The sequence below is a fragment of the Ovis aries genome, chromosome 5, assembly GCF_016772045.2.
Source record: "Ovis aries strain OAR_USU_Benz2616 breed Rambouillet chromosome 5, ARS-UI_Ramb_v3.0, whole genome shotgun sequence".
Lineage (NCBI taxonomy): Eukaryota > Metazoa > Chordata > Mammalia > Artiodactyla > Bovidae > Ovis > Ovis aries.
The window spans coordinates 17139352-17159239 of record NC_056058.1 but is presented as its reverse complement, the minus strand read 5'-3'; the positions used below and the strand labels follow the sequence as shown (position 1 = coordinate 17159239).

General features: G+C 50.8%; 1 protein-coding gene across 3 annotated transcripts; it reads right to left on the bottom strand.

Annotated features, from left to right (window-relative positions):
- Positions 1-2612: 2612 nt before the first annotated feature.
- On the bottom strand, positions 2613-18761 carry TICAM1 (TIR domain containing adaptor molecule 1). 3 transcript variants are annotated; one of them, XM_042250119.2, is made up of 3 exons: positions 18643-18761; positions 15912-15962; positions 2613-5350 (listed from the first exon to the last, which is right to left on the bottom strand). In XM_042250119.2, exon 3 carries the CDS (start codon positions 5202-5204, stop codon positions 2907-2909), a length of 2298 nt encoding a protein of 765 aa, XP_042106053.1. In that variant the 5' UTR covers positions 5205-5350; positions 15912-15962; positions 18643-18761; the 3' UTR covers positions 2613-2906. The 3 variants fall into 3 exon arrangements, with proteins under 3 accessions (XP_042106053.1, XP_042106054.1, XP_004023546.3); XM_042250120.2 differs by having other exon boundaries at positions 15912-15959; XM_004023497.6 differs by lacking the exon at positions 15912-15962.
- Positions 18762-19888: the final 1127 nt, after the last annotated feature.

Genomic DNA, 19888 nt, shown 5'->3' with positions numbered 1-19888 from the left:
TTGCCAGGTCCATGGCACAAGTGAGAAAGATGCAGCCCAGAAAAGGGCTGTGACTTGTGACTCACAACATTTCAGGGACGAAATAAAAGCTCACGTTCTGAATGTGCCCTCTTCTCCCTCCACCGGGGTCTAGCCCCCAGCCTCACTGGCCTGGACTCGCAGCTTCTGCCTCGCTCTCCAGTCTGCCCTCCCTGCAGCAGCCACCAGAGGGCGCATGTGAGCACCTGAGTCAGACTCCGCCCCTCTTTTGCCCATAGCCCTCCAGGGCTCGCAACTCCCTGAGAGCAAAAACCGAAGTCCTCCTGCAGCCCACAAAGCCCTGCACGACCTGCCTGCGCCCTCTCTCCCGGACCTCCTCCCTCTCTCCCCCTCACCTACTCTGTCTGTCTTTGCTGTTCATGCAACGGTATGTGCGGTCCTGCCCCAGGGTCTTTGCACAGCCTGTTTCCTCTGCCCCAAAGATCACCTTCCTTTCCAAGTTCTTCCCATGATGACCAGCTCCTTTTCTTTCTCTAGATATTGGCTGTAATGCAACCTCCTCAGAGAAGCCCTTCCTGGCTATCTGGGCCAAAGTTCTTCCTCGTGAGGCACTACCATTAGGTGCCCTGTTTATTTCCTCGGAAGTCTCCTCACTTACTGAAACTACCTCACTTCCTCATCTGATGACTCATTCGCTGCTCCCTCCCCTCCACCTCCGCCTGCAATTGAAAATAGACTAGGGACGGTTCACATTTGCCCCTACTGCACCCCAATATCTGGGATGATTCTGGCACACAGCAGGAGCTCAATAAATATTGGTCAACTGGAAAAATGGCAAGTGTCTGATGAACTGTGGCAGACCCTAGCCTCAGTCATCAGAAACTTTCTGTTTGGGAATTCCCTGGTGGCCCAGTGGTTGGGACTCAGCGTTTTCACTGGGGTCAACCAGGTTCAGTTGTTGGTCAGGGAACTAAGATCCTGTAAGACGCGCTGCAGGGTCAAAAAGAATAGAAAAAAAGGGAAACCATCTGTTCCCTTGACCCCCACCCCAACCAAAAACCTAATCTTTCCAGATTTCACTTCACTGGGGGAAGGCCGGTTCAGGAGCAGATCCTTGACAAAATCTGAGTCAGCTACTAAAATAGCAAACGGTGCGTGACAGCCTGGGTGACTCACACCAGGCCCGCCCTTTGGGGTGGCTGGTGGAAGAAAGGGCATGCTAAGGCAGAGTTCAAATCCTGCTGTTGGGCCAGAGAAGGCCTACACACCTGACCCACATACACCCTTCCTGGGCTGATCTCTTTTCCTCCCTCAGAAATCCGACCACGGCATTGCAATCTCCCCATTTACAATCAGTGTGGCTTTGGGGCCAGAATTCACCTCTCTCAGCCTTGGTTTTCCCCATCTGCAAAATGGGACCAGTAACAGAATCTTTTACTCCCGGGGGAGGGTCTTTTTTTTTTTTTTTTTTGCTGCACCCCAGAGCATGTGGGATCTTATTTCCCTGACCAGGGATGGAAACCACATCCCCTCCAGTGGACTTTGGAGTCTTAACCACTGGACCACCAGGAAAAGTCCCAGGGAGGTCATTTTTGAGGATTAGAATGTTTACATATGTAAAGCCTCCAGAATGGATAAATAGTAAGTGCTCAACAAACGTTAATTCTATTCTTATTCTCAGAAGAGAATGCTGCTGCTGCTGCTAAGTCGCTTCAGTCGTGTCCGACTCTGTGCGACCCCATAGATGGCAGCCCACCAGGCTCCCCCGTCCCTGGGATTCTCCAGGCAAGAACACTGGAGTGGGGTGCCATTTCCTTCTCCAATGCATGAAAGTGAAAAGTGAAAGTGAAGTTGCTCAGTTGTGTCTGACCCTCAGCGACCCCATGGAGTGCAGCCCACCAGGCTCTTCCATCCATGGGATTTTCCAGGCAAGAGTAAGAGTGGGGTGCCATTGCCTTCTCCTCAAAAGAGAATAAGAGACCCTTAAAAAGATTAATCCCCTTCATACCAGACACGAAGTTAACAAGCACTTACACTGTCCCTGGTATTTCAGTGCAATTGCCCACAATCCGCTGATGACCTTGGAACGATGGCCTCGTAAACCCATTTCACAGGTGAGAAAGCAGAGGCTCAAGAGAGGTGAAGGCACTTGTATAAGAATACACAGTGTGATCTGAGTCCAGCCTTCAAGGTAAGAGCATCAATGCAGAACCCTTCTTCCCCAAAAAAGGGCTGCAACAGAAACAGCTATATGTACTCTCAATGTGTTTTCTCTCCACCTTCTCTAGAATTAGAACCAACACTTTTGGCAAAGCACATGGCCTGTGAGAAGATTATATTTCCCAGCTTCCCTTGCACCTGGGGGTAGTCCAGGGGACTACATCCTGACCAATGAAGTGAAACCAAAATTTCAGCTCCTGTTCCTTTTATGGCAATAATAGCCACCTGTTTTTTTGTTTTGCTTTTGGCCACACAGCATGGCATGTGGGATCTCAGTTCGCTGACAAGGTATGGAACCCGTGCCCCCTGCATTGGAAGCGGAGAGTCTTAACCACTGGGCCACCAGGGAAGTCCCACTAGCCACGTTTTTATCTTGACAAATGGCAAGGAGCAGGCCTTCCTGAGTACAATGGTGCTATCAAAGCATTCAATAAATATTTATTACAATTGAAACACCATACCCATACCCCCAGCTCATTCCCCATCACTACCATCTAGAGAGAGGGCAAGAGAGAGAATTTATAAACTCATATCCAGTTCTGGCCACCTCCAGGGCCAGAAAGTCATGGGGCCCATTTTGCCCTATTTCCTGAGATGGAAGTTCTCCCCTGCAGTGTCCTAAAAGTAGCAAACAACCCCGTGCTCCACCGCCCCCTAGAGATGAAGGGGAGTGGTTAAAGCCGAGGCCATCGGATCCAGTCACTTGGTCATTCCGTTTCCCTCGTCTGGTCCTCGGGTGCCTGGGTCCCTCTCTGATTCCACATGTGGTTGTTGACCCCCAGCTGTACCATCTGCGCATGGTGTATGATGAGGGGCTGGAGCCCAGGGCTCCGAGGACGCGCAGGTGGTGCTTGTGAGAAGTCCGGGGGCTGTGGGAAGGCCGGTGGGGCTTGCTGGAAGGCCGGTGGGGGTTGCGGAAAGGTCGGCGGGGGTTGCGGGAAGGTCAGTGGGGGTTGCGGGAAGGTTGGCGGGGGTTGCGGGAAGGTCGGCGGGGGTTGCGGGAAGGTCGGCGGGGGTGTGCCCCCCAGCCAAGGAGGTAGGGGCGGTGGCTGATGACCCGGCAGGGTGGGAAAGGGTGATGGTGGGGTTCCCAGGGACCCCTGTCCCCCAAAGGGCAGCTGAGTTCCAAATGGCATGTAGTTCGCCAAAGCAACCTGGAGCTTCTCCACCTGCGTCTGGTAGGCCAGGTAGCTATGGACATAAGCCGACCACGCCGCGCCCCACGCCGCTGCGTGCTGCCGTTCACTTTCCAGCTGTTGGCTCTGTTCCCGAAGTGCCCGGGCATCCTGTTCCTTCCTCCACTTGGCCTTGCGGGCCCGCAGCATCTGGGGCTTGAAGGTGTTGGTCACCTTCCTGGCGAAGATCTTGGAGTGCTCGTCCAGCAACACCAGGCCGGTAAGCAGGCTAGACGTGCTGGGGCTGAGCTGGGCCAGGGAACTCTCCAGGGGCAGGAAGGGAATCACGCAGTCCTGCCATCCCTGGCGCGTGAGGCTGCTCATCAGAGACTGGTTCGTCTGATGCTGGCTCAGGCGGCAGTCGAAGTTGGCGGTGAGCAGCAGGATGATGAATGCCGAGTGGTCCAGAGCGTCCTGCAGGCAGTGCAGCTCGCCACGCCCGGGCACCTGGAAATCCTCGCAGAACGTGGCCCCATCGCGCACGCCCAGCGCCTCCAGCCTCTCGCGCACGCGCAATGCGATGTGCTCGTCTGCACTGGCGTGGAGCACCACAAAGTTATAGAATTTCTGCTCGGACTCCAGCTCCGGAGTAGGGGGCTCTGGGTTCCAGACGGTCGGGTGAGCCTTAGGAGAGGTCGAGTGAGCCGTAGCAGGGGTCGGGTGAGCCGTAGGAGGGGTCGGGTGAGCCGTAGGAGGGGTCGGGTGAGCCGTAGGAGGGGTCGATGGGGAAGGAAAGGGAGACGTTGATGGGGAAGGAAAAGATGGGGATGTTTGGGGCACAGAAGGAGTTGGTGGGCGTGGCTGAGCCGACAGGTAAGCGGTGTCTTCCTCTGAAAGTTGGACTGGCGTCTGATCTGTGACTAGGCAGGCGTTTTTGGAAGGCGAGGGGAGAGATTTCGGGGCTGCTGGCACATCCGTACACTCCACCGGATAGTGGGCGCTGATTTCCGGAACTTCCGGTGGGTTGTGCGGGCTGGCGGGGCAGGCATCGGTGGTCACCTCGGGAAGCCCGGGGCCTGGGCTGCTAGGCCGCACCGGGGAGCCAGCAGCCTCCACCGATGGGGGCCAGCTCATCTCCTCGGGTTCCTGGCAACCCAAAGGGGCAGGCTCGGGCACCACTCTGGCCTGGGGATGGTCACACAGCTTGCTGGGCCCGTGGGGGCTGTGGTGCACGCTCAGGAGGGCCATGGTGGGCGACTGACTGATTTCCAAGTTGCTGCCCAGGGAGGCCAGGCTGCCAGTGGACCTTAGGGAACACGCTCTGCTCCAGCCCGAAAGATGCTCTATGGGCTGCGGGTCGCTGCGCGTCCGGGAAAGTGAGGCCGAGGACGGCGGGAGGCAGCCCAGATCGGAATGCAGTGTTTGGACTCCTCCCAGATCCCCAAGGACGTCCCACCCGCACCGGTCCCGGGCCTCTTCCTGGAGCTCCCCCAGCTGGAGGTCGTCCCTAGAGCTGAAAGCGCGGAGGGCTGCCCGGTAGGCCTCCTCCCGCATAGTCGCAGGACACAGCTTCTCCTCGGCGAGAAGGTGGTACACCCTGGCAACGGCCCAGGACACGTCTGGGGGCTCCTCTGGAGCCTCGGTACTGTCCACCCCAGCCCACTTGCGGGCCACCAGTTGGGCCACCGAATCCGCCTTCAGCGCCTCCAGGGAGATCCTGGCCTCGGTCTCCTGGCCCAGCTTCAGGAGCACCATGGCGTGCAGGAGGTACGCCCCTCGGCAGCCGGGCCTCAGGGTCTTCAGTTTGTGCTTAAGATACAAGAGCTTGTCCTGACCCGCCGCGCCTAGAATGTCAAAGGCTCCAGAGAGCGAAGGGCCGGTGCAGGCCATGGGCTCAGGTGGGCGTGGCCTCCAGCGGCTGCGGGAGAAGCGCTGGATGATGAAGTCATGTTCCGCACCCTGCCCCGCCGCGCTGCAGGCCCGGTGTCTCCACCCTGCTCACGGGTACCAGGACTCCTGGGGGCTGTAGAGCTGACCTGTGAAGCAGAAAGACATGCTTATCACCAGAAAGGGGGCTCTGAGAGGCAGTCCAGACGTCACCCCCCCAATGCCACCAAAACCCAGCAGACCCGGACTGCCCTGGTGGTCGAGTGGTTCAGAATCTGCCCTGCAATGCAGGGGATGTGGGTTCGATCCCTGATCGGGGAACTAAGACTCCACGTGCAGCAGAGCTACTGAGCCCAGGCTCGGAAGCCCAAGTGCCACAATTGGAAAGTCTGCAAGCAAGAATACTGGAGTGGGTAGGCATTCCCAGGAAGATCCTCTGGAGAAGGAAATGGCTACCCACTCCAGTATCTTTGCCTGGAGAATCCCACAGACAGAGGAGCCTGGCGGGCTACATTCCATGAAGTCGAAAAGGGTCCGACATGACTGAGCAACTAATATTTTTTCTATTCACAGAGGAAAAAGGTAAGCCAGAGAAGTGAAGGCATTTGCCCCAAGTCACAGCCAGTGAGAGATCTGCGGTTTGTTTGTTTAGTTGTTTGTTTGATATTTTGCCACATGGCATAGGGGATTTTAGTTCCCCAGACAGGGATGGAACCTGCACCCCCTAGAGTGGAAGCACGGAGTCTTAACCATTGGACAGCCAGAGAAATCCCAGAGCTGGGATCTGAACCCCAGCTATCTGGTTCCAGCTTCCCTGCTTGGCTTCCCTGGTGGCTCAGAGATTAAAGTGTCTGCCTGCAATGAGGGACACCTGGGTTCAATCCCTGGGTCGGGAAGATCCCCTGGAGAAGGAAATGGCAACCCACTCCAGTATTCTTGCCTGGAGAATCCCATGGACGGAAGAGCCTGGTGGGCTACAGTCCACGTGTCCCAAAGAGTGGGACACGGCTGAGCAACTTCACTTTCACTTCACTCACTTGTCTGGTTCCAGAGGCTGGGACTAATGTGCTTAACCACAAGACTACACTGCCTATTAGGATGCTAATAAGCCCACTTAGGGAGTGTTTCAAGGAGCTGAGTAGCGTTAACATATGGAAAATTCTGTCCCATGAATGGAAGTCAGCAGGCACTCAATACCTGTCACTCAGGAAGTAGTCTCCTAGGTGACACCGGTGACCCCACATCCTGGTATTCACAGTCCAGGGTGGTCCTTCCAATGTGGCCCTAGAGTTCTGTGAGTTTGATAGAATATGGCAGAAGTGATGAGGTGTTACTTGTGACATTAGGTTATGAAAGACACTGGCTTGGGATTTCCCTGGCAGTCCGGTGGTTAAGATTCTGCGTTTCCATTGCAGAGGGTGTGAGTTCAATCCCTAGTTGGGGAACTAAGATCGCACATGCCATATTGGTACAGCCAAAATAAATAAAAATTTTAAAAAATACATAAAAGACACCGGCTTCCTTCTTAGTCATTCTCTCTGTCACTCTGTCAGGGGCAAACCCTGATATAAAGGGCCCACCTGGGGAGGAACAGAGGCTTCTCACCACCAGCCACTAAACCACCACCACCACCAAACAGCGGTACGGAGAGAAAAGCCACTTGTGACTAAACCACCACCACCAGCAGCCACATGGGGGTGCCAGTCTCAGAATCCAGCCCCAGTTGAGTCTTCAGATGATGCAGCCAGGAAGACAGCCTGACTGCCAAGTTTATCAGAGACCTAGAGACAGAACCATCCAGCTCATCTGACCCCCAGATTCCTAATATTCAGAAACTGTGTGAGATAATAAATGTCTGTGTTTGGAAGCCATGAAGTTCTGGGGTAATTTGTTATGTAGCAATAGCTAACTGATACATGTTTTATTATTACTATAAAGATAATCATGACCAAGGGTCAGGTCTATGACTAACACTGCTGCCAAGCCTTTGGAGGCTCTTTCCTCATCTCTCCATTTCTTGAAAAATGCCAAGTTGGTTCCCACCACAGGCTCTTTTCACACACCTTTCCCTCTGCTTGGAGCACTGAGACCTTTGCCTGGGTGACCCAAATCTCATCCTCAGCCCCCAAGTACAATGACACCACCTCAGGGAGCCCTCCGTGACCACCCTGGTTCTCTATCCCAGTCTGTCTTCTCCATGTCCCCCCACAACAGAACTGGCCACTGGGTGACCTTTTCCTGTGTGTTAAACCTTTTACATTTTCTGTCTGCCTCCCAACCACCAGCTTTCCTGATAGCTCAGTTGGTAAAGAATCTGCCTGCAATGCAGGAGACCCCAGTTCAATTCCTGGTTTGGGAATATCTGCTGGAGAAGGGATAGGCTATTCACTTCAGTATTCTTGGGCTTCCCCGGTGGCTCAGCTGGTAAAGAATCCACCTGCAATGCAGGAGACCTGGGTTTGATCCCTGGGTTGGGAAGATCTCCAGGAGAAAGGCATGGCAACCCACTCCAGTATTCTTGCCTGGAGAATCCCATGGATAGAGGAGCCTGGCAGGCTACAGTCCACGGGGGTCACAAAGAGTCAGACACAATGGAAGCAACTTAGCACAGCACAGCACAGCAGCCCAGGGAACTAAGATCCCGTAAGTCACATGGTGTGGCGAAAAAAAAGAAAGTCATGTACAGAGAGAAGGTTTCTCCCATGGGCAGAGAACAAGACACCATGGAAAGTGTCCCAAACCCCCAAATTTAAGTCCCCAGGTGCTCCAGGTATATCACATTCAGACCTGTAAAAATGCACAGCCTCACTCCCAGTCCAGGGGGCTAAGAACACTTTCTTTGCCCCTCCACTATGCCTACTTCCTGTTCCACCCTGGTGCCCACGATGAGTCCCCCTCACCAAGAGCCAAAACCAGTGCATGTCCACCATGGACAACTCTATCCCCACAGGGGACACTTGGCAACATCTGGGGACAGTTCTGGTTGTCACAACTGCATCGAAGGAGGCCCCTGGCATTGAGTGGGTGGGTGCCAGGGACGCAGCTCAATATTCCACAGCACCAAGGATGACCCCCCCTGTCCCCAAGAGAGTGACCTGGCCCTAGATGCTGCTAAGCCCTGACGTGGAGGATCCCCGGTCTGGATCAAGAGCTGATTCATCCATCAACCCCCTCGATTGACAAATCACACACGTCACTGTATAAATGACTCAGCATTTTTTTTTTTTTTTTGCAAATTCATTTTTAGCAAATGTCATAGGGCCCAGGACAAAGGTCAATGATTCCAGGAAAGCCAGGCACAGAGCAGAGAGAGCCAGAGGGTGGAGGGTTGAGGGAGACGTGACTGAGCAGAGTGGGCAGAGGAGAAGTGGCCAAGAAGGCGCAGAGGATGGGCGGTGCTGGGGGAAACCCACCAGGAGGTGAGCAGCCTTCTGGTTGGGTCTGAAAACTGAAGCGGCCTGACATGTTGAAATGCTTATGGGGATGGAGAAATAACAGAGACCCCCAAAAGTGGCGCTGACTTCCTAGTGGGGGGGGACAAGTGGTCAACAGAGACATGAGTGAAATTCACGGCGTTTCACATTTATACTGTACAAATGCCACAGAGAAACAAGGAGGGGAGGAGGCTCATGGACCCCAAGAATCAAGGGGTGGGTGTGTGCAGTTTTGTTTTTAATATTTATTTATTTGGCTGCACCAGGTCTTAGCTGTGGTGTGTGGGACTACTTCCCTGACCTGGGACCCCTGCACTGGGAACGCAGAGTCTTAGCGACTGGAGCACAAGGGAAGTCCCGTGCACAGTTTTAAACAACACGGTTTAGGAAGGTCTTGATGAGAAGAGACACAAACATGAGGAGAAAGTCACCCATCGAACATCTGAGGGAAGAGAGATTCAGGCAGAGGGAATAGCCTGTGCAAAGGCCCTGGGGCTGGACTGTGTCTGGTGTGTTGAAGGAGCATCGAGGAGGCCTGTGTAGCTGGAGCAGAGTGAGCAAAGAGGAGAGAGGGAGGAGGGGAGGGCAGGGAGGGGACGGGCAGGGGACGCAGGGTCTTGTGGATCTGGGGGTGTCGGGGAGAGGACACTTGGGCTTTAACTCGAAAACCTAGAACCACCTCAACCTGTCTAAATGTGGTGGCCTTGCCTCATGCGTATTTCCAAGAAGACAAATGGGCTCAGCAGGACCACATTTGCTAACATTTCAAGACAAGCCAGAAATGCAGATTTTCAGGAATCTGTTCAGTTGTGCCAAGTTAGCAATTGATTCAGATATTTTTGAGAGACCTGGTGAGCTTAAAAAAAAAAAAACAAAAAACGGCAAGCCATTGTGCCATCCACAAAGTAAAAACTCTAAACATATTTATTGCAAGTAATAAAGGAAGTCTGTGAAGAGGAGGAAACTGTAGATACATAACATTCATTTATTCATTCAAGAGGTAATTTTCCAGCATTTGCCATGTATTGGACACTACTGATCATATCAGGACAGAAAGAAGGATAAAAAAGGAATGCTCTTCCCCCTCGGAGCTGACAATCCAGTCCAATTTATAAATTGTATATAAAGTACTATTATTATATATAATATATGACAAAAGCAAAGCAACAAAACCACTTCTGTCCATTAGACTGAAGGTCAACATTTCCATGCTTCATTTGTCAAGAGTAAAGGGATTTCCCTGGCAGTCCCTTGGCTAAGACTCCACGCTCTCAATACAGGGGCCCAGGTTCAATCCCTGGTCAGGGAACTAGATCCCACGTGCTGCAACTAAGACCCAGCACGACCAAATAAATAATATATAAAGAAATATATATTTTTAAAGTAGAGTCGTAACTATAAAAAGGAGAACGAGTATTGCTTATGTGCTTCCTTGGTTTCTGAATTATTTTTCCATAAAGGCCCAATATGAGCCATATATTACTGTGAAGAGTTCCTTTTTTCTTTTCATAAATGTTTTTACTTCTGTCAAGAGCAAATATATGGTAATATATGGCAACAAAGTAGGTATATGTATATAAAAAAATGCATGCTCAGTTGTGTCCAAACCTTTGTGACCCCACGGACTGTAGCCCACCAGGCTCCTCTGTCCATGGGATTCTCCAGGCAAGAATACTGGAGTGAGTTGCCATTTCCTTCTTCAGGGGATCTTCCCAATCCAGGGATCAAACCTGGGCCTTCTGCATTGGCAGACAGATTCTTTACCACTGAGCCACCTCGGAAGCCACATATATACATAATCTACAAACAAGTGTATTTATTTGCACCACATGTGGGATCTTAGTTTCCCCAACCAGGGATCAAACCTGTACCCCCTACAGTGGAAGCACAGAGTCGTAACCACTGGACCGCCAGGGAAGTCCCACCCTAGTATATTATGTTTCTTAACTGCCACACTGTCCTTCCTGTGGTCCTTCAAACTTGCCGGACACGGTCCTATCTCAGGGCCTTTGCACGGGCTGCTCTTCTGCCTAGAACACTGTGTATCCCCACAGCTCACTCCCTCTTCTCCATCAGATTTTTGGTCAAGCCTGCCCCAGTGACACTGTACAGCCGCCTAGGACAGGGGTCACAAAGCCCAGGCCACAGGCTGTTTTAGTGGAGCTGTCCTGGAACACAGGCATGCTCACTCATTGACCTGGGGCCCAGGGCTGCTTTCCGCTGAGTAGCTGCCGCAGGGACCATGTAGCCCCTACAGACGACAAGAGATACTCTCGTCCTTTCCAGGAAAAGCCTGCCAACACCTGGGCTACAAAAGAGGTATAAGATTTTTCTTTTTCCATGCCACAGAGGGGCAAACTTCGATTGCACAGCTAGGGATGGGCAGAACAGTGCTATGACACTGGTGTTTCTAATCCGAGAACCAAAATGCCTGTCACTGGAGCCCACATGGGCTTCCCAGGTGGTGCTAGTGATAAAGAACCTGCCTGTCAGTGCAGGAGGCATAAGAGACGCGGGTTCATTCCCTGGGTCAGAAAGATCCCCTGGAGAAGGAAATGACAACCCACTCCAGTATTCTTGCCTGGAGAATCCTATGGACAGAGGAGCCTGCTGGGCTACAGTCCATAGGATTGAAAAGAGCTGAATATGACTGAAACAACACTAGTCCATATAATTATTATGGAGCATAACTGGTTGTTTTTGTTTGTTTTGGCCTTGCCATGCAGCATTCAGAATCTTAGCTCCCTGGCCAAGCATTGAATCCTTGCTCCCGGCACTGGAAACACAGTCTCAACCACTGGACCACCAGGGAATCCCAACTGGCTGTCATTAGTTGAATTGGGTACTCTTGCCTGGAGAATCCCATGGATGGAGGGGCCTGGTGGGCTGCAGTCCATGGGGTCGCTAAGACTTGGACACGACTGAGCGACTTCACTTTCACTTTTCACTTTCATGCATTGGAGAAGGAAATGGCAGCCCACTCCAGTGTTCTTGCCTGGAGAATCCCAGGAATGTCGCTCAGTCGTGTCCTACTCTTTGCAATCCCACGGACTGTAGCCTGCCAGGCTCCTCTGTCCATGGGATTCTCCAAGCAAGAACACTGGAGCGGGTTGCTGTTTCCTTCTCCAGAGGGTCTTCCCACCCAGGAATCAAACCTAGGTCTCCTACATCTCTTGCCTTGCAGGTAGATACTTTACCACTGAGCCACTTGGGAAGCCCAATCCGATAAGACTGGTGTCCTTATAAAATGGGACTAGGACACAGACACCCCAGACAGAGGATCTCTCGAGGACACAGAGAGAGAAGACAGCCATTTGCAAGCCAAGGAGAGAGGCCTCAGAGGGAACCAGCCCGGCCTACACCGTCATCTTGGACTTCCAGCTCCCAGACCATGAGAGTATAAATTTCTGGTATTTAAGCCCCACACCTGAGGGACTTTGTTATGGCAGTCCCAGCTCTGTGTGGCTACTGAGCACTGGAAATGTGGCTAAAAGTTGCCGAGGAGAAAGTAAATATTACATTTTATTCAATTTTAACAGGCAAATTTGGCCTTGGAGTACAGAATGAAGCAGGGCAAAGGCTAATAGAGTTCTGCCAAGAGAATGCACTGGTCATAGCAAACACCCTCTTCCAACAACATAACAGAAGAGTCTACACATGGACATCACCAGATGGTCAACACCGAAATCAGATTGATTATATTCTCTGCAGCCAAAGATGGAGAAGCTCTATACAGTCAGCAAAAACAACACCGGGAGCTGACTGTGGCTCAGATCATGAACTCCTTATTGCCAAATTCAGACTGAAATTGAAGAAAGTGGAGAAAACCACTAGACCATTCAGGTATGACCTAAATCAAATCCCTTATGACTGACTATACAGTGGAAGTGAGAAATAGATTTTAGGGACTAGATCTGATAGACAGTGCCTGATGAACTATGGACAGAGATTCGTGACATTGTACAGGAGACAGGGATCAAGACCATCCCCAAGAAAAAGAAATGCAAAAAAGCAAAATGGCTGTCTGAGGAGGCCTTACAAATAGCTGTGAAAAGAAGGGAAGTGAAAAGCAAAGAAGAAAAGAAAAGATATACCTATTTGAATGCAGAGTTCCAAAGAATAGCAAGGAGAGATAAGAAAGCTTTCCTCAGCGATCAGTGCAAAGAAATAGAGGGAAACAATAGAATGGGAAACTAGAGATCTCTTCAAGAAAATTAGAGATACCAAGGGAACATTTCATGCAAAGATGAGCTCAATAAAGGACAGAAATGGTAGGAACCTAACAGAAGCAGAAGATGTTAAGAAGAGGTGGCAAGAATACACAGAAGAACTGTACAAAAAAGATCTTCACAACCCAGATAATCACAATGGTGTGATCACTCACCTAGAGCCAGACATCCTGGAATGTGAAGTCGAGTGGGCCTTAGAAAGCACCACTATGAACAAAGCTAGTGGAGGTGATGGAATTCCAGTTGAGCTATTTCAAATCCTGAAAGATGACGCTGTGAAAGTGCTGCACTCAATATGCCAGCAAATTTGGAAAACTCAGCAGTGGCTATAGGACTGGAAAAGGTCAGTTTTCATTCCAATCCCAAAGAAAGGCAATGCCAAAGAACGCTCAAACTACCACACAATTACACTCATCTCACACACTAGTAAGGTAATGCTCAAAATTCTCTAAGCCAGGCTTCAGCAATACGTGAAGCTGGTTTTAGAAAAGGCAAGGGAACCAGAGATCAAATTGCCAACATCCGCTGGATCATCGAAAAAGCAAGAGAGTTCCAGAAAAACATCTATTTCTGCTTTATTGACTATGCCAAAGCCTTTGACTGTGTGGATCACAATAAACTGTGGAAAATTCTGAAAGAGATGGGAATACCAGACCACCTGACCTGCCTCTTGAGAAATCTGTATGCAGGTCAGGAAGCAGCAGTTAGAACTGGACATGGAACAACAGACTGGTTCCAAATAGGAAAAGGAGTACGTCAAGGCTGTATATTGTCACCCTGCTTATTTAACTTATATGCAGAGTACATCATGAGAAATGCTGGGGCTGGAAGAAGCACAAGCTGGAATCAAGATTGCTGGGAGAAATATCAATAACCTCAGATACGCAGATGACACCACCCTTATGGCAGAAAGTGAAGAGGAACTAAAGAGCCTCTTGATGAAAGTGAAAGAGGAGAGTGAAAAAGTTGGCTTAAAGCTCAACATTCAGAAAACTAAGATCATGGCATCTGGTCCCATCACTTCATGGCAGATAGATGGGGAAACAGTGGAAACGATGGCTCACTCTATTTTTTTGGGCTCCAAAATCACTGTAGATGGTGATTGCAGCCATGAAATTAAAAGATGGTTACTCCTTGGAAGGAAAGTTATGACCAACCTAGACAGCATATTAAAAAGCAGAGACTTTACTTTGCCAACAAAGGTCCATCTAGTCAAGGATATGGTTTTTCCAGTGGTCATGTGTGGATGTGAGAGTTGGACTATAAAGAACGCTGAGCACTGAAGAATTGATACTTTTGAACTGTGGTGTTGGAGAAGACTCTTGAGAGTCCCTTGGACTGCAAGGAGATCCAACCAGTCCATCCAAAGGAGATCAGTCCTGGGTGTTCATTGGAAGGACTGATGTTGAAGCTAAAACTCCAATACTTTGGCCACCTGATGCAAAGAGCTAACTCATTGGAAAAGACCCTGATGCTGGGAAAGATTGAGGGCAGGAGGAGAAGGGGACGACAGAGGATGAGATGGTTGGATGGCATCACCAACTCGATGGACATGGGTTTGGGTGGACTCCGGGGGTTGGTGATGGACAGGGAGGCCTGGCGTGCTGTGGTTCATGGCGTCGCAAAGAATCGGACACGACTGAGCAACTGAACTAAACTGAAAATGGAAAAGTTGGGCAGTGTGAAAAAAAGAAAAAATTTTACCCCGTTAAACCCAACTTTGTTTCAGTAGGCTAAGATTTCACTTAAACTATATACATATACATAAAAAGAGAGTTTGAGTCGAGCTCTGAAAAAATACATACCAGACCTTGAAGAATTAGTACAAGAATGGGACTTCCCTGGTGGCCTAGCAGTCAAGACTCTGTGCTCCCAAGGCAGGGGGCCCGGGTTTGATACCTGGTGAGGGAACTAATGTCCTAAGACCCAGTACAGCCAGATAAATAAGTAATAAATATTAGGCGGGGGGGAAGAATTCATATGAGAAAAGGTATGTAAGGAGCACAGGTGGACGGGAACCCAGGCTGCCTGAATCTAAACCCACTAACCCTGTGGTCTCCAAAGTGTATCACCAGAGAGTCTAGCTTCCATGGACCTGGTTACATGGCCTGAGAAACAGATTTATCTAGTTATCATTAAAATAGCCCATGCAATGATCTCACGGCCAGAGTGTCCTGGAGGAGAGCGGAAGACAGACAACTTGCTATGATGCAGGCGCGAGTGAGCAGTACGAAAAAGGCAAAGTGTATACTTTCTCCTACCTCTGATGTGAGTTACCATCATCAGCAAAATGGGATCAAAAAGGACAACAATCTTACTTTCAGATGGGCCCACAAGTCAGCCAAAACTTATGGGAATATCCAAATTACTTGCAGTTTTGACCCTTGGATCAACTGTCTTTCCACCTCTCAGTGGCTCCTAGAAACAGCTGTGTGTGTAGTAACTTAAAAATAAAAAAATCACAGGGGACTCTACTCAGTACTTTGTAATGACATATACAGGGACAGAAGCTTAAAAAAAAAAAAAAAGAGTGGCTATATGTATATGTAGAATTGACTCACTTTCTGGTACACCCGGAACTAACACAACATTGTAAATCAACTATACTCCAATAAAAATTAATTTTAAAAAAGATAAAAAAAATCAGACACGTGTTGACATGCACTCTCCAATTTTTAACTGATAAAGGACAACAGCTGATAGAGTGTGAAGATTGGGACACGAGAGGGGCTGGACATTAAGTTCTATTTCATGTAGTGTTCACTCTGAAAATTCAAGTTCAATACTTAGGATCTGTGTCCTATTCTGAATTCAGGTTCTACGTCTATAAAATGTTAAAAGGAGGGACTTCCCTGGTGGTCCAGTGGTTAAGACTTCGCCTTCCAATGACGGGTGTGTAGGTTCAATCCTCGGCTGGGGAGCTAAGATCTCACATAACCTCATGACCAAAAGACCAAGATGTGAAACAGAAGCCATGTTGTAACACATTCAATAGACTTTCTAAATGGTCCGCATTAAAAAAAAAAATCTTGAAAAATGAAACTTACCAACTCCCGACCTCACCAGCAACAGTGTGAGAAGTCCATCTGAAATAGCTGCTGACATTAAACAGAGGAGATTGTGTGTGAAACTCAGATGTTTTGGTTTCTCTCGGGATTTGGACCGTCAGCGAGACTTTGCCGACTGCACTGGTCTGGGAGCAAAGGCTATCCCCTTCTACAGATCACCCATCTGAAATGAGTCACCTCCAGGGCAACAGAGAGCAGTCAGAGACAGCGTGCCCTTGGGGTTCAGATCTCAGCTGTACTGCCTCCAGGTTATGACCTTGGGCTGGCCGTATAAACGTCAGTGCCTCAGTCTCCTCCTCTGTGGATTGGGTACAAAGATAAGCCCTTCCGACGAGGGCTGTCATAGGTCTAATGAGTTAATCCACGTAGAGATGGTATAGACCAATGCCTGGCACATCCTGATTGCTCCATGAGCCTTCAAGTGCGTGATGACTGCCCTACCCTGGCCTCCCGCCCCAGCTGAGGCCCCGGGCTAGAGGCCTCCGCAGTAGAGGCTCAGGGCTGGGTTTGTGGGAAAGCATACAGCGCAGCCAGACTGAGAAGCAGCCCTCCTGGCAAACTGCCTAAGATCACACCCTCTTTCTCCTCCATCTCCCTGTCTGCCAGCCTAAGCCCAGACTCAGTGCCCCCTCCCTAGACACTATCTCCCCCAGCATGTGCCCCATCCACTCAATATGCCCTGCCCAGCGGTCACCCCAGCCTTCAGGAAACCTGGCTTTCATTCTGCCCTACTTTCCACGGCCTCCAGGGCAAAGTCCACTTCATACCTGACAGTGGGCGCCTGGGCGGCAGGGGAGCAGCCACAAGAGTGGGGAACCTGGCTCTACCACCTGCCAGCTTGTAGGAGCCTGTTTTTCAGCCTCAGTTTCCTTGTGTGTAAAACCAGCAGGAAAGGGGCCCTTGTCATGTGTGAGGGTTTAGAGTAACAATATAATAAAGCACTCTTTGGTGGTCCAGTGGTTAGGACTATGCACCCCCAATGCAGGGAGCCATTCGATCCCTAGTCAGGGAACTAGATTCCACATGCTACAACTAAGATTTTTGCTTGCTGCAACTAAAGATCCTGCATGCTGCAACCAAGACCCAAGATCCTAGCTGCCTCAACTAAGACCTGGTACAGTCAAATAAATAGATATTTTTTTAAAGAAAGAAAAAAATTTTTTTAAGTTCCAAAGAGATATGGAAGTTAAACCATAACCAGACTATCTCTGAAAAATGTGTAAAAGACTCAAGGGGCATTTATTCAATAAGTGTTTCTTCAGCACCTGCTATACACCGCACATTCTGCAAAGCAAAAGCCAACCCTGTGAGTTAAGACTACTTTAAAAAAAACGCCTGTTTACCAGGGATAAAGGGAGGCACAGAGAGGCTCAGTGACTTGCCCAGGATCACACAGGTAGAAAGTAAAGAGGCAGGAATTTAAACCAGACAGCCTGGCTACAGGGTCCTTGCCTTGATTCATTGCGGGTGTTAGTTGCTAAGCCCTATCGGACTCTTTGCGACCCCATGGATGGTAGCCCACCAGACTCCTCTGTCCATGGGATTCTCCAGGCAAGAATACTGAAGTGGGTTGCCATTCCCTTCTCCAGGGGAATTTCCGGATCCAGGGATCGAACCTGCATCTCCTGCATTGCTTTACCATCTGAGCCATCAGAATAAAGCCCCCTTTATTCACTGAGCACCTACTATGTGCAGTCCCCTTCCCACGCCTGGATCTGAGGAATTATCAAGCCTGTCCACTAAAGAAGGGATCAGATACCTGCCCCCTGCACTTAGCACACACACGGGTCACGGTTTCTGCCCACTGTGGTTCCATGAGGACACTATTTGGCCCCTATTGTGTGCCCAAAGTACTGAACCCTGTCTACTGGCACACAGCAGGTGCTCCATAAATGTTTGTTGAAGGATGAAAGAATGGCCCTAATTCGGAGGAGGACACAGAAGCCCGGGCAGGCTCTGGAGCCTGGGGCTTCCACCAATCTTCCCCCAAACTCTAGAACTCACACCTCAGCCTGCCCAGGTCACTGGGGGCGCCCCTCCCCCAAACCCCTGCTCAGCCACAAGGAGAGGGAAGGAGTGCAGGTGCCTAGATGAAGGTCTGGGGCCAGCCAGGCCCTGAGTGGTGCCAGCAGCCACAAGTGAGCAGACCTGGATCCAATCCTGGGCCAGTACCAACGAACCCCGTACCCCGCGGGGAGGTCTAGGGAATGAGGAGCTGATCATTCCCGGACACCCATCCGGATGGGATGGCACCCATCTGATGGATGAGACCCACTGAAAGAAGTGCGCCGCACCTGGGAAGGGGTCCCCGCAGCCGCTAGGAAAAGTGGGAATTCGGTGCCCTGGAGGAAAGGGCGGTGTGAGTGGCGATCCCGGGGCGGGAGGAACCCGAGCTGGGGCAGAGAGAGCCCCGCGTTTGGAGAAGATATCAGAAACGAGGAGGAGGAAAGGGGTATTGGGAGGGAAACAGAGCCTGCTGGGGAGGACTCCGTGTGTTGAGGAAGAGTAGGGGGGAGGAGGACTTGGGCCAGGGAGGGGAGCTGCAGCGTTGGGGCGGCAGACCTGAGCATGCATCGCCAGGACGTCCAAAGCTCCCAAGGAGGGCAGCTGGCCTTGACCGTGGCGAGGGTTGTGGGGTGCCAGGCCCCCTGCCCCTGCAGGCTTTTGGGGGTCTCCCATCCCCCCAGGCCCTCGCCCCTTCCTCACCTACCTGGTGTCGTGGGAGCGACCGGCCGCACGCCTCGCGTCCTCGGGGCGGAGGCTGGTGGCCGGACGGCCTGGTGGCGATGCCCGCGCAAGGCACAGCGCAGAGGGCGCGCCTGTAGCCCCAGGCGCACGGCCTCCGCCCGCCCCTTCCGCGTCCGGCGAGGAGGGAGGAACCGAGTGAGATCACGCTTTCCCAGCGGGACAGGGAAAGTCCCTGAGGCGCCCCAGCAATGTTCTCTGCCTCCCCGGCTGCCACGTAGACCGTGTTTGGGGACCTTTCGGGGGCCCGGCCGCGGGAGACCACCGCGGGGCTCCACAGGGACAAAACCCTGTCTGTGGGGACCCACAGTCTAGTGAGAAAGAACCACAATTTAGTGCATCCCAATGGGTAATTAATGTTTTCCAGGAAATGAACAAAAAGGATGGGATAATTGGGGGCAGGGGTGAGGGTGGGAATCATGGCCACCCTGGAGGGGTTTGGGGACGCTTTTGTGGTTGGAAGAGGGTCAGACAGCCACCCAGCGGGATCTTGGTACCCTCAGCAGGGCTTGAACCTGGGCCCTCGTCAATGAAAGGGCAGAGTCGGAATCAGAGGACCGCCAGGGAATGTGCAAGAGGGCATTATCTTGAAGCCGCAAACGTGACGTTTTAAAATTCACCGGGAGCAGAACTAACTAACGCCTGTAACCAAACACAAACAAACAAAACAAGTAATAAAAAATACACATAAAATTAAATTCACAGGGGTTCTAACCTTTTGGAAGGTCCTAGACCCAGGGCTTACATATCTCTCTGGCACAGTTAAACCACAGTGTTGAGAGCCCATCGTGCTCAGAGGGACCCATGAAAATGTTTTAATTTCTTTTAAAATCAGAAAGAAAAAAAAATGAATATAATCTAGCTTAGATTACATGTGTCTTTAAACCAACACAGTTATAAAATGTAATTTTTTTTTTAATGGAGGAAGGTGCCTACAAAAGCCATAAATAATACCTTCTATTGGGCCCCTTTGTCGCCTGGAATCTCTTATCAAAATACCATGTTATAAAAAACAAACTTCTGGTTACCCAAAGGAAAAGGGGTGTGGGTGAGGTTAATCAGGAATTTAGGATTAAGAGCTTCATGAGCGCTGAGTCACTTCAGTTGTATCCGATTGTGCGACCCTGTGGACTGCAACCTGCCAACTCTAGCCCACCAGGCTCTTCTGTCCATGGGATGCTCCAGGCAGAAATACTGGAGTGGGTTGCCTT

What these genes read in the sequence shown, in the direction of transcription:
- TICAM1 (XM_042250119.2), bottom strand. Translation starts at nt 5,204, where the DNA reads ATGGCCTGCACCGGCCCTTCGCTCTCTGGAGCCTTTGACATTCTAGGC.